The sequence below is a fragment of the Chondrus crispus genome, genomic scaffold (genome assembly GCF_000350225.1).
Source record: "Chondrus crispus Stackhouse genomic scaffold, scaffold_188, whole genome shotgun sequence".
Lineage (NCBI taxonomy): Eukaryota > Rhodophyta > Florideophyceae > Gigartinales > Gigartinaceae > Chondrus > Chondrus crispus.
Window position 1 is genome coordinate 118,444 of NW_005179067.1, and position 14,173 is coordinate 132,616.

The 14,173-nt window shown below is 54.6% G+C and overlaps 5 protein-coding genes; 3 read left to right on the forward strand and 2 right to left on the reverse strand.

Annotated features, from left to right (window-relative positions):
* Positions 1-465: 465 nt before the first annotated feature.
* On the forward strand, positions 466-1,809 carry CHC_T00008981001 (acetyl-CoA acetyltransferase). Its single transcript, XM_005714819.1, has 3 exons — positions 466-595; positions 713-1,242; positions 1,285-1,809. Exons 1-3 carry the CDS (start codon positions 466-468, stop codon positions 1,807-1,809), a joined length of 1,185 nt encoding a protein of 394 aa, XP_005714876.1.
* A 234-nt stretch (positions 1,810-2,043) lies between these two features.
* CHC_T00003385001 (hypothetical protein) lies at positions 2,044-3,420 on the forward strand. The gene has a single exon (XM_005714820.1). It carries the CDS (start codon positions 2,044-2,046, stop codon positions 3,418-3,420), a length of 1,377 nt encoding a protein of 458 aa, XP_005714877.1.
* Positions 3,421-5,122: 1,702 nt separating this feature from the next.
* On the forward strand, positions 5,123-7,253 carry CHC_T00003386001 (hypothetical protein). XM_005714821.1 is given in 2 exon segments: positions 5,123-7,168; positions 7,169-7,253. 1 exon segment carries the CDS (start codon positions 5,123-5,125, stop codon positions 7,166-7,168), a length of 2,046 nt encoding a protein of 681 aa, XP_005714878.1. The 3' UTR covers positions 7,169-7,253.
* A 139-nt stretch (positions 7,254-7,392) lies between these two features.
* CHC_T00003387001 (hypothetical protein) lies at positions 7,393-8,229 on the reverse strand. The gene has a single exon (XM_005714822.1). The coding sequence runs from the start codon at positions 8,227-8,229 to the stop codon at positions 7,393-7,395; it is 837 nt and encodes a 278-aa protein (XP_005714879.1).
* Positions 8,230-8,250: 21 nt separating this feature from the next.
* On the reverse strand, positions 8,251-8,619 carry CHC_T00003388001 (hypothetical protein). Its single transcript, XM_005714823.1, has one exon. It carries the CDS (start codon positions 8,617-8,619, stop codon positions 8,251-8,253), a length of 369 nt encoding a protein of 122 aa, XP_005714880.1.
* Between the last annotated feature and the right edge of the window lie 5,554 nt (positions 8,620-14,173).

The window sequence follows — 14,173 nt, forward strand, 5'->3', positions numbered from 1 at the left end:
AGTGTGTGTGTTGGCAGACGGTGTCGGTGTGGTTTGTTTATGTTTATGTTTATGTTTATGTATACGACTGTCTCGTTGGGTTGTGATGAATGCGGTTGAAAACAAAAAGTAACGGTTGGTGTACAAAGAAGGGGCGGGGAAGCAGACAGAGGACAGAGAAAGCATGTCGGTGTTGGATGAAGAAAGAATGATGCTGCTCATCAAATTCCAGAAACAGAGAGGCATCCGAACTTGTCATGGCCGCGACAGTTGAATTCAGCACTGTACACGTGTACTCAGTGCATAAAGAGAGATTGTACAGCACTGCTGTACCACTCTGCTACACACTTCGAAGGTGCAGTATCCAAGGGTACCGTTATACTGTAGTGTCTCTCCCTCACACGTGTGCACCCTCCTTACCCCTTCTTACCCCTCTCCTCTTCCACCCGACCTCCCCGGAAGCACCGCGACCAACACGACCCCACAATGGCCCTCGCTTCCTCCCCCCATCTTTGCGATGTAGTAATTGTTGGCGCCGCTCGTACCCCTATCGGTTCCTTTGGCGGCGCCCTGGCCCAAGTCCCGGCCACAGAGCTCGGCGCAATTGCAATAAAAGGTATGTCTTTCTGACAACAACTCTCTAAACCTGCATGACATGCTTACCAACCCGGTGACCGTACACGATCTTACCTCATGTCTGCTTCTAAATCGTCCTTCGCTCCCGCATCGTCAGGCGCCCTAGAAAAAGCGTCACTCCCTGCCTCCGATGTTGACGCCTGCTACATGGGCAACGTCTGCAGCGCCGGCCTCGGGCAAGCTCCCGCTCGTCAAGCCGCGTTAAAAGCCGGTCTCCCCCCTTCGTGCGTCTGCACCACCGTCAACAAAGTCTGTGCCTCCGGTCTCAAGAGCATCACCCTCGCCGCCCAGGACATCGCCCTCGGCATCGCCGAAGTCGTCGTCGCGGGCGGCATGGAGAACATGTCCGCCACCCCGTACTATCTCCCCAAAGCCCGCTTCGGCTACCGCATGGGCGACCAATCTACCATTGACGGCATCCTGTGCGACGGCCTAACTGACTCCACGGAGGACAAGCACATGGGCACGTTTGCCGAACGTTGTGCCGCCACCCATGGGTTTTCAAGGAGCGCGCAGGACGACTACGCGCGAATGAGCTATCGCCGCAGTGTAAATGCGTGGAGCGAGGGCAAGTTTGCAGGCGAAATAGTCCCCGTGCGCGCGATGGTGGGAAGGAAGGAGGTCGACGTCGACCGGGATGAGGAGTGCACGCGCACGCCCATCGACAAGATCGCGACCATGCGCCCGGCATTCCTGAAGGACGGGACGGGTACCGTCACCAGCGGAAACGCATCGGGCTTGAACGATGGCGCGGCAGCCGTCGTCCTCATGAGCCGCGCGCGCGCCACGCAACTGGACATGGCCGTATTGGGCACAGTGACGGGGTTTGCCGACGCGGAGCGTGCCCCAGCCGACTTCACTATCGCGCCGGCACTCGCGATTCCGAAAGCGCTCAAGAGGGCGGGGAGAAAGATGGACGAGGTCGATGTGTTCGAGATCAACGAAGCGTTTGCGGTAGTTGCGCTCGCGAATTGCAAGCTCATGGGGCTGGAGGGGGGAAAGGTGAATGTGTGGGGCGGGGCAGTTAGTCTAGGGCATCCCATAGGGTGTGGTGGGGCTCGGATTGTAGTGACGTTGCTATCAGTGATGAGGGAGAGAGGGGGGAGGGTGGGGGTTGCGGGGATTTGTAATGGTGGCGGGGGAGCGACGGCAATGGTGGTGGAAAGGGAGGCAAGGGTGCAGTCAAGGATTTGAGAAACCCGGTCCGCAAATTTGGCGCAATCCTCCGATTCCGATTGAGACCCACAAAAAAAGCAGCAATTTACCTGAAACGCGCCGAAAATGGATCTTAAGCTTTCTACTACTTTGTGCTTTTGGCGCAGCTTTGCGAACCCCGCCCTCCTCTCAAGCCCCGCACCACGTCCGCCATCGATCTCTATTGACCGCTGCAGTCCCGCCTAGCCGCGTCCCACACATATCTCTACCGCCATGTCTTTCAAAGAGAGTCCCCGTACCCGCAAGCGCATCCGTCAGTCGACGTTGGGTCTCTCCCCGCAGGGACAGCCCAAGCTGCGGAAGATCAGTGTCGCTCCAGACGACAACGACCGCGGCGCCTGGGATCATCGCAAGGGCCTCATCACTTTCATCCCTCACGCGTGGAAGCCCGACGCCATACGCGCCAAGTATGGCGAAGACGCGCCCATAAAAGTCGCCGCTTTCGATTTGGACAGCACCCTCATCACCACCAAGACCCGCGCAAAGTTTCCCAAGACCCCGCACGACTGGAAGTTTGTGTTCCAGGGCGTTGCGAACAAGCTCAATGCGCTCTCCGATGAAGGCTATTTGCTCGTCCTTTTTACCAATCAAGCAGGTGTGGGTAACGGTCGCATCACCGATTTGTTTGTCAAGACACGAATTGCCGCCATCATGGCTGACGTCCGTGCCGACATGGGCGCGTTTGTGGCCACCGGAAAGGATAACTATCGCAAGCCTGGCACGGGAATGTGGGAGGAGTTTGCCCAATCCATTGGCGGCCTTCAGTTGATCGATCCCACCAATTCGTTTTACGTTGGTGACGCCGCGGGAAGACCGGCTCGCCCGGGTGGCGACAAAGACTTTTCGGATAGCGATTTACGCTTCAGCATCAACATCGGGCTTCCTTTTCGCACACCGGAAGAGTACTTTGCGAACAAGAAGAGCGAAGCCGTGTCCGCTTCCAACTTGAAAGGTTTTGATCCGCGCACCATCGTGCAAACAGCGTCCGATGTCACGCTATTGGATGGCACTACGGACGTTGAAGCCTTGCTTACCAAGTCGCTTACACCACCAGACGTCGCCAAGGACCTCATCATGGGCGGAGCCGCGCCCGACGAGCGTCCTGCCGCACAGACCATGGTGCTCATGCACGGCATGCCTGCGTCTGGCAAGACATCGTTTGTTCGGCGTCATCTTCTCTCCCGCGGGTATATCTGGATCAACCAGGACACGATGCAGACTTTTGCGCGTTGTGCGCGAGCTACGCGGGAAGCACTGGCGAGCGGGTATAGCGTGGTGATCGACAACACCAACCCAAATAAGAAGGCACGAGGGAGGTACATCGAAATCGGTAAAGGTTGCAATCAGGGGCTGAGGATTTTGGCGCTCTGTATGAAAACGCCAAAGGACTTGGCGCAGCATCTCAATATTGTAAGAGAAAGGGAGAGCAAGGGGGGAGTGCAGCACATCCCAGTGGTGGCGTATCATATGTTCTTAAAGAGGGCTTCGCCGCCAGAGTTAGAGGAAGGGATCGATCGGATTGCTGATATCAAATTTCTGCCATGCTTCTCTTCGGAGAGAGAGCAATACATATTTACAAGACTGACATGATTCAGATCCTGTGCTGGAGGAATAGACGTTTGTATAAAGTGAGTTTTGACCTTGCCTTTGTGTTATTAAGTTTGTTGCTGCGGCTGCACGCTCGCACCGGATCCGTCTCGGCCAAGCAGGGCCTTGACCAAGGCGTTGGGGTCACCAATGTCTTCATCCTTCTCCCCTAGAACTTCTTCGCGCAATTCCTGTGGCAAATCCCTGATGACTTGGGGAAACCAAACAACGAAGATAACGGCCAGGAGTTGCAACAGGCGGTACTTTAATCGCCACAAGTCGCGCAGTTGCCACGGGGCGGGCTTCTTTGCATAATTAGTCTTCTTCCGCGGCGTCATCACAATCTCCGTCTGTTCTGGCCAGATTGCGTCCTCGCGTGGCGGAAGCAACAGCGGATCCTTGCGCGGCATGGCCGACGCCACAGCGCCGTTTTTCAATAGCACGAGCAGTTGCGTATATTCATAGGTGTCCGCGCCGTAAACCTCGAGCACGAAAACGCCGTCAGTTTGCTTGGAGAGACGCGAGAAGAGGAGAGAGCCGTCCTGAGCGACGGCCGAGGAATCGACGATTGCACCGCCCGATGCGTGCACGACCACGGAGAGGGCAGTACTCTCGCGCGCCGACTCGCGCACGGTGCCCGTGATTTCGGTACTCACGGCATGGGATGACAAACACAAGATTGCGGCGACGAGAAGGGGAAGCATCTTGCGCAGCTCCCGATAGGAAAGGACTTAGGTCGTCCTCACGGATGATCAGAGGACACTGTGGCCTCGTAGACGAAATGTTCTGAGTACAACTGTACTGAACAGTACAATGATTTTAGCGGGGCCTCCGTGTAGCTACATCTTCCCTTGAACCACCGGGACTCCCTGAAGCGGCACGCTTTTGACGTCAGGGCAAACATGCCCGCGACTACATCGCCAACCCCGGAACAGGCGTCCCCCCCCTCGATCGCCTCAGTAGGTCTCGCGACTGTGTGCACGCTCCTCGCCAGCCTGACAGTTCTGACGACGCCCTTCCTGCGTCGGTATACAGGTGCGCCGTACGTCGCGTCGTCGCCCGCTGCGCGTGCGGCCATCCGTGCGGCGCTGCACGAGCGGCGCGGCGCGCACCCGTCGCACGCGCCCCCGCGCTTCACCGACCTTGGCTCCGGCTCTGGCGAGCTGGTACTGGACGCGGCGCGGGCGGGCTTCCGCGCGCGCGGCGTCGAGCTCAACCTGTGGCTGGTGCTACGTGCGCGCGCGAGCGCGTGGCGGCTACCGGACGACGTGCGTGCGAGGGTCGAGTTCGCATGGCAGGACATGTGGACGTGCGAGGTTGGCGACGAGGATGTCGTGGCCGTGTTTGGCGTGCCGGGGATTATGGAGAGGGTGGGGGGGTTGGTGGAGGGCTGTCATGAGGGGTGTTTAGTCTGTTGTAATTCGTTTGCGATACCGGGTCGGAAGGCGAAGGGGAAGAGAGGCGGGGTGTACTTTTATTCCGTGGGGAGGATGGCGGGGGCCGCAAGGAAGGATTGCTGATGTAGACCACAAGACCGTGTGGTGTTCCCTGTACTGTATTTTGAAGCGGGAAAGCAGTCCACTCCCCTCCCGCCCTCCCTTTTTGAATCACTTTTTGTTCGCCCCCATTCTCCTGCCCCCCCAAACCACTGCGTTGATCCCCCGCCATGTCTTCAATCTTCTCCGTCCCCTCTACCACGTCCGCCATGTCCTCTTCCTCCACCGCCGCTTCCCCCCCTACTGCAGACCCCCTCACCTTCCGGTACCGCCCTGACCGCCGCCAGCCCCTCACCCGCCAGCAAGCGCAGCAGGTCGTCGCCACACTCTACAACAAACCCTACACCACCATTTCGCTGGGCGGCTGTGCAGTTAGAGACGGTGCTGCCGTTGTCATCGGCGAAGCTTTGATGCATCTCGCTGAGAAAAAATGCGTCCGCAACGTTGACTTTTCCGATTGCATCGGGTCTCTCTCCGAAGAGGAGGCCCTCCGCAGTCTGCATTCCCTCTCCCACGCAATCGGCCAGTGGAAGGGGCTCCGCTCCGTCAACCTTTCCCACAACGCCCTCGGCAGCCTTGGCATCTCTCAATGCGGCGCGATGCTGGAGAAGCAACAAGACCTCCAGGAGCTCCGCCTAGAACACGCGGGCCTTGCAGCAGAATCGGCCCGTCTCATCCAGAGCTATTTGGGCGTCCGCCCCGCCACCCGTCTCCGCTCGCTTCAAATCCACGCAAACTCTCTCGACTCGGCGGGCACCATCTACTTTGCCGAGATTGTCGGAAAGTCCCCCAACATCCAATGTCTCCGTCTCTCCTCGGTCAACGCCGGCGCCAACGCCCTTGCCCGCGTTGCCTTTGCCCTGGAAAGCAAGACCTGTTTGCGCGAACTTGATCTTTCCGATAACCTTCTCGATTCCGCCGCCGCCACCGCCCTGGCCAACTCGCTTGTCGCCCTGCCGCATCTCCAACGACTCATCCTGAAAGACCTCGACATGAAAGATGCCGCACTCAAAGCACTGCTCAAACCCTTTGTTGACGCCGAACACAAGCCCCCGCTTACCCATCTGGCCCTCGCTGATAACGAATTATCCCCGGCCGTCGCCCCCGTCTTGGAGTCGCTATTGTTCGCCTATTCCCACACTTTGACTTATCTCGACCTCAGCCACAATGAGCTGGGGCCCGCCACGGCTCAGAGCTTGACAGATGCGTTGGCGGACGCGCACAGAGCGGGCAAGAAAATCGCTCTCAAGACGCTCCTGCTCGCGAAGACCAAGATCCCTGGAATCCCGATCCTGCGTCTTACCAGGGAACTAGTCGCCCTTCCAGGGTTTGAACGCTTGGATATTCTGCGCAACCCAATCCCGAAAGTTGTCTATGATTGTATTGTGGGGGCCCTCGGGCCCAGTGCTGTACTTTACAACGTCGCTGTTGTACCTAATGAAGGTGAAGAGTCTAGCACGACGTCTAGTCAGGTCGATGAAGAGCAGTTGCAAGAGGCAATGCAGGAGTTTGCGGACATAACATCAGTGATGATACCCAGCACACCCCGATCCTCCGAATTGCTGTCGCCATTCTCGGAACAGTCCTCCTCCCAATCCAGGTCTGCCGTCTCCAGGTTGCGCACCCTTTTCTCCGAACAGGGATCAGAGAATGGCAGCGAGCAGACGTCCTCCCGAGTCCCTGGCACGGTGGAGGAGACATCCACGTCAACACGAACTGCGCCGCCTAGAAGCTTCGAGGATGATAGCGGCGCAAGAGAGGACAATTCGGAGACCAATGCCCCCTCTTCGTCGCCGCAGACTCTGCCAGTCAACGGAGCGACTATGACTTCATCAACTCTGTCAACGGCGAGAAATGTCTTGCAAGAACCCGGGGCGATACCAGTTGCGTCTGTAGCAAATAGGATCGTGACCAGTGCCGAACAGCCCGAGTCTGCCAAAAAGCTCAAGACAAGTCTTGCGTCCTTTAGGCGAGCGTTTACAAACTTGTCAAGCGAGTTCGGACCTCCTGTTTCGTCTCCGCTCGTTGCTGAAAACAGAATTGCATATCTGGGAGATATGGGCAATGCGTCAAACAATGTTGGTGACTATCTGCTAGCAGGAGAGCTATCGCGAGACGGAGCTAGAAAGCAATCGGCTCTTGGAGCACTCGTTAACATTCTTGGGGCACTGCTTATTGGGGCATTCCTCGTTATCCTTGTGCTTGCGATTGTGCAGTCCCTTGAAGAGTCCACATTCGCTTATCGGGCCGTGTAAACGTCCATATGTAAACAAATCGAGCTTTGTATATATCGGCAATGTCCCACAGAGGCGCCACAGAATAAAAAAGCTGGATAATACTGGATGAAATCTGCACACTAGAACAGGAGCTTCAGTGCACAAAGATACTTTCCAATGTTGTCTCGCTTCTGAAAGCCGCCTACTTGGTGGTGCTCTTTACTGGGCAAAAAACAAAAAAAAGAATGGAGACGAGAAGGCCCTTACGGGGTTTCCGCCTCCCGTTCATCTGAGCCGCCCTTGCCTCGAGCCCTTGCGACAAGTGCCCCATGGTCTCCATGTGGGACTCTTTGATACGCCGATTGCGCATTGCCGACGACGGCGCGAGGCAATGCCTCAGAATTTGGGGCCGGCGGGCTTGGGCTCGATAGACCAAGCCTCCTTCTCCAAAAATTGGCGCAGCTCAGTATTACGCATCCAAACACGGGAAATGTCCCCGGAGCAACGAGAATCACAACAAACAACCATTCGATAAATTGAACAAAACCTCCTTTCATGAGGCGACGGCTGTGCGCCCGCGCTTCGGCAATCAGTTCGCTGGTCGTCAGCCTGCGAGATGGGCGATCGTCGGCCTCACCTTCCTCGTCGTCTGGAAACTCGCCGTCATCGCCGTTTTCCGTTTCGTTGTCGCTACCACTGACGGCTTCCAATTCTTTCGACATTACCTTCTCAGTACTTTGAGACGAATTCGAAACTCGCTTAGTTCCTCTATCATCGGCCTCGGCAAGGACATCGTCGCCCTGCGTGGCAGTTGCGTTTGAAGTTTTGGGTTGGGTATTGGCCCTGCTATCTTCCTGTTCATCTGAGTTTTCTACAATTTTCCCGATTTCCGAGTTCGCATCAGCCCCTCCTTTTCTATCTTCGACCCTCTTCTTGCCAACTTTCTCGTCGCCTTGGACAGCCCTCGCAGCAATCGCCAACCGGGAAGCTTGTGTGCTGCCCGTCAGCCCTGAGTAGGTTATCGGCAGAGGCGCTGAGGAAACATCACAGCTGCAGAGGACAGACACGGCGAGGGCGATGGCGGCGGCTCGTGACTTCATTGCGGCGCGCCACGGACGGCGCTACGAAGATATCTGTTGGTGCGCCGCGTCATGTGCTAACAAGTGCCTCCAGCAGCCTGGCCGTGGACGCGCGCAGCGCCTCTCAGCAGGCGGTGCAGGCGCTGTTGGTCGAGTAAATGAGGGACGGAGGTTGCGGTTGGCGGGCACGGAGCGGGGAAGGGGAAGGGTGTGTGGAAGTGGCCGTGATGATGATCGAGAAAAGAATATGGGACAGCGTTGGTTAAAGAGGTGAATTATTTTTGCCAGAGTCGAATATTTGCAGCGCCGATTTTTCTGATGTCCGACGGTGGCCCGCGATGACGAGTCAGTGGATACGAATCCGCCCGTGACGAAGCCTCTGTCGACAATCAATTTTCTGTTGACTGCCATGATAACACCTCCCTGTTGCCAACCACATCCTCCACCCCTCTCACTCGCAACCACAAGTCGTCGTGCTGCTTGCGCTCTCACCTACAGCGCACCCTCATACCGACTTCGCAATGCCGCTACCGCTACCATTGCTTCGCAAAAGGTTGTACAGTACCAATAGAGGGTTTACGCAAAATCAAATTTCGTACAGAGTTTCGTAGCCACGTACGAACCGTAGTACCCGTTGCACAAGTGGCGGGATCATACGAAATTTCGTGCCATCGCCGTTCTATAGTTTTTGCCACCACAGTCAGTGACCGCCTGCAATTTCTCATTTATTGTTCCGCAAATCGCCGTTTCTGTGCCAGAAATGGCAGTTGAATATCTTCATAGAAATAATCGTTTTTAGGGCATGTGTCCGTTGTTGCGCCAGTCGAACCTGCAAGGATGCAAAAAGAGTCGTTGTCACCTCCTGATCTCACTCTCCCGAAAACGATATGCTGGAAGTGTGCTCTGTCTAGTCGCCTTCTTTACGGAGATGTTCTTCTTCAAATACCTGGAGCGCTTCCTATACCGAAGCTTTTACTGTATCGAGCGTCTTGCACGCATGCCGTTCACGACGCCCGCTGTGCTCACTCCGAACGTTCAAACTGCAGCACTTCCAGCGAGAGCAACGGCACGGCCTGCACAGATCCCATTTCTCGTCAAGGCCTTTCCAAACCTTTTACAGGCCTAACAAAACTCTTCTGATATCACGTTTACTGTGGTGCTCACTGCGTCGGTGCCCTTTAATAGCACAAAAAATGTCGTTTTGCGCAATGATCACAGAGGTGTGCACAACCTCAGAACAACTCGCCGTCAAATGTTGCGTTGAAGTGATTTCACAACAACTTAGGGGTGCTAAAACAGAACAGCACTACCTCAAAGTGCAACTCAAGACACCTGGGTGTGGTAGAAACCGTACGTTTCTCATCTCCAAGGCTCTGACACACAACGTCTGTATTTCTGATAGTCTGAACTTTCCCATACGAAGCCCATGCAAAACCAATGCATGCATGGCGATTTACCCATACTTGCACGAGCAGAAATTTCCCAAGTGTTTCCTATGCGGAGAAAAGCGCCATGATTGCGTGGACGTGCATGGCCTGGTTCATGGGCCATTGGTAATTTGCATGGGCTTCCATGGGTTTGCATTGGCCATGTGCATGGGATTGCATTGGGAATATGCATGGGCTTGCATGGGATTTTCCATGGGCTTGCATTGGACACCTGTATGGGCTTGCATGGGATTTTGCATGGGATCGCATTGGGAATGTGCATGGGCTTGGAAGGGATTTTTGCACGGGTTTGCGTTGGCCATCTGCATAGGCTTGCATTGGCCATATACATGGCCTTGCATGGGGTTTCTGCATGTACTTGATTTGGCTATTTGCATGGGCTTGCATTGACCTTTGCATAGGCTTGCATGGGTCTACTGGGCGGTTTTCTTTCGCTCTAGCCGTACAGGTTTCCTCCTTTAGTTTATGCTACGAGCATAAACTAAAGGAGGATACTTGCATAGTTTACAACATTACAATACAAGACCCGAACGTCGAGGCAAATCTTTTCGCTCTTGCAGCTGCTGGGGATGGTGGCGGTCGCGAGTGGAGCCCGCGGCCCGCTCCGCTAATACACTTTTTTGGCAGGCGGTGTCGTGTGCTTCTGGCTATGGAGCGCCGTTCGCGGTCTCTCGCAAAGCGCTAAGGGTGGCCGGCCGGAGCGGGGCCGGACAGCTGTGGGCGGCATCATGCACTATAATGGTGCACGGCACGTCCCAAGATCGTTCCAATGCTGACATGCTAGTGGCGCACCAGCAAAGCCTTTGTTGCGTCAGGTCAAGTCGAATTGAACTATTGAGTCGGAGAAACTTTGTTCGTGCCTTCCATGACTCCCTGCGTCGGCCACGAAGACACTCCATGGAGTGTCTTCGTGGCCGACAACTGTGCACAGTTGTAGCAGCAGGGGGCTACGCGAAATGCAAAGCAAACGTCAAATCGCGAAAATTTCGACGAACATAAAACTTCCTTGTGGTTGTCGATAGGCGTACTAAAAGAGTCAGTAAAGAGTAGAGTACACTTGTGAGACGTGCAAAGAGTCCGCCAGATGGAGACCTCACTTACCTTTCATCCAGTATGCAGTCCAGCAGACACACAATCGTGTCTTCCTCACCGTGACGGTTGCAAGCAGTGCATGACTAAATGAGATTGTTTTCACACACTGGAAGTCTGTCAGCAAGGACCTGGGCCGACGCCGTAAGTTGAACAAAGACTCCCTCGTAGTGGAAAGATCGATTTGTACGTACCGTGAGTTGTAACAACTGGCTATGCATTCTGAGAACGAAACACCAAATTTCGAGAGTCTCACACTTTAGCATTGATCGTTAGCAAGGAAACATATGTATTCAGCATAATGAAAGCACTTGATCGCTAAAGCAATTTTGAAATGAATGCTGCGAGAGTACGGGAGAGTCCGCTTCGAGTCATCTAGATTGTAGCAGCTCGAACCATGTGTAGATATCCTAACTCCAAGTCCATAGCATAATCAAATGCCTCAACGTCCGGGGGCGCTGGATAGCTGATTCCACTTGCAGTGGCCAGTCGACGGAGCGTCGCAGGATTGCACAGCCTGATACACACTAACTTGATATGTTTTGTTGTGCGCCTCTACGCCACGTACACGGCCGTCTATTACACAGCTGAGCGTGTAGCGTAGAGGCGCGAAAGAGACTGCATCCAATGCAGCCTTATTGGGCTTGGTAGTGCCTCACGGACGGTTTGTTCGTATCGTACGAACACTGACGTCCGAGTACCTGTTCGTCTCTGTATGCTTGGCGAAGTCGCTTCAGGGGCCCATGCGTCATCCCCACAAGCCAAAAGCGTAAACCGATCGCGCTGGCACTAGCGCTGTCGGCCGTGCAACGCAAAGCTCGCGTGGGATGGCCGTGCAACGCAAAGCTCGCGTGGGATGGCGACCAGCCGCCGGGCGATTTCAATAATACCCTTGAATGAAATCATTTTCGGCAGATTACTGGGCCAATCAAAAGGCACCCCTCCCACGTTTTGGACCTCAAGCAGATCATGATGCTCTTGCTCAGTTTTTGTGCCACTCACCGGCAAGCCCATGTGGAAGAGCATCAACAGCAGGGCCAGCTTCTTCACGAAACTTGTGCCAACGCCATGCACCACGTTTCTGTTTGTTGCCCGTACTGCAGAGAAAGTTTCCCAAGGCAGGCCTACCTAGGAGCCCACAAGAAAAAATGCAAGCAGGCAGCAGTAGATGAAGCTGAGGCACAAGAGGCTGACGCTTCTGACTCACCGCCACCCGTGAAGTCTCGTCGTTTGCGTGGGAGCTTCCAACTCACCGGTCGTGCCTTGCAAGAGCGGTACGAGGATAGGATCCGACTGGCAGCGCAAGATTCGAATGTTATCCTGCCAGCCGCCGGCCTTAGCAAAACGTTTTCGCCCCATTTCGCACTGGATGCAACAGGGCAGGATGAACAACCGGAAGAGGCAACCGCAGCTGATACGTCAGGTGTAGAGGAGTCGCGAGCTGAGGATGCGACGAAGGAAGAGGTGTTTCACGCACTGCGAAATGTGGTGCTGGAGATCGGCGACAAAGGTGGTGATCGACAGGCGAACACAATCATCAATCTCCTCCAACATCAGTCATTTGATGCAAGCTTACCCAGGATCGGCTTCGAATCAATTCAGGAAATGCGCCAGAAAGCAGAAGAGGACGCTAAATGCTGGCTCGCGGATCTGAACTTCAAGCAGCAGACCATCTACGACCCCAAGAACTGCAACGTGTATGGAGTTGGCTGGTTCCGCTCGCCAGTCGATTCTCTCAAGCGCCAATTTGCAAAAGCTCAGTCACACCAGCTCTTCTTCGATCCATTCATAGAAACAAACCGCGCCAATGTAAGAGTTTACAATCACACGATGGGCTGCGCTCTTATAGAAAAAGTGGTTCCTCTGATAAAGGACTTCATCATCAGTGGCGATGGCGGTGGATTCTGGATTGATAATTACAGCTTCGTCGGAGCGATTCAAGCTTACTCAGACAAATCGTGCCAGACTTTGAAAGTCGGATCTCACTCCTTCCTGCCTTTCCATATCTGCTCTCTGAACATGACTCAGACGATCCGACAGGAGCTCATCTCCAACGGCGACACTATCGTTGCGTACTTTCCAGTTGAATTCGTGCGGGCTGCAATTAATGTTGCCAACTCTACCGGCGATGACGAGGAATATTGGTGCGGCGAGGAAGAGGAACATACTTTTGTAATGCCAGAAAGAGTTTCAGTCCAAGAGCGGCGATTATCGAAGAGCCGTGTATTTCAGGCATCAATCAAGGAGGCCTTGCTTCCGCTTTGGGATGTATCGCGCACTGGAATGGTCGTAGCAGATGGAGAGGGAAATGTCCGAAAATGCCACCCTGTTCTAGCCTCATATGTTGCGGATATGCCCGAAGCATCGGACGTGGGGGGCACGGTGCACGGGCACTGCCCTCGGGGGTACACTGCGAAGCTCGATCTTGCCTCGGAAGAGCCTTGCATTCCACGTAATATCTTGGACACTGTGCAGCGATTGAATAAGTTCGAAGTCGCTGAGCAGGCTTGTGATACGGCGAGAAAGAAGTCTCTACAAGAAAACATGAGACTGGTAGGCGTGACGACGGTTCGCTCTGCCCTTTTGAAGTGGCCGTTCATGGATCTAACCGAAGAACTGGCACTGCCGAGACTGCTGCGTTTTGAAACATTGCATAATTTTTTCCTGGGTTTATCGCGGACTCTTAAGGTCTGTGCGAGCGAAATGTTGAAAGATCCATTGCTAAGCACGACAGAGCTGCTGAATTCCAAAGGAGGTCCAAGAAAGCTCAAGTCGGCTAGAGTCGACGTATTGAAAAGATGTAACGCGTTTCTAAAGCGTATTCAGGCAGAATCGCCCTGCGTGGGGCTTAAGTTTGATTTCACGAAGTCCGGGACAAACGATGAGCTCTCTGGGTTCTTCACATCAACAGGGATAGTTGCCATGCTTGAGGCCAAAGACCTCGCCGGCATTGATCAAGTCATGCCATTCGTCTTTGCTCTGTTGGACAGGCTTTGTGGCACTATTAATAAGTCTCCTTTGACGACTGTTTGCGTTCTTTATCAAGAACTGGTGGCTACAGCTATCTCTTGCTTCTCGGAGCCTGGCTTCACCGCAGTTGAGCTCGACGCGCTCGCCGACCAGATCTCAAATTTCCAGGACAAAGCAATCGAGGTGTTTGGCAAGTACCAGGCAAGTGGTATGGCATTTCCGAAATTCCATGCTCTTCGACACCTTGTCTCAGACATCAAGATGTGTGGAAGCTTATCAAACTACAGCGCGGACTCGTACGAGGCAAGCCACAAACTGTTTAAGACAGCATATGACAAGACTTCGAAACGCAAAGACACCAGGCAGGAAGAGGCAATGCGGCGCTTGGTGCTTGCTCAAGGAGCTCAAGAAACCAGTGCCAGGTCGATGAGCACCCGGATGCTTCCGCTCAGGGAGGA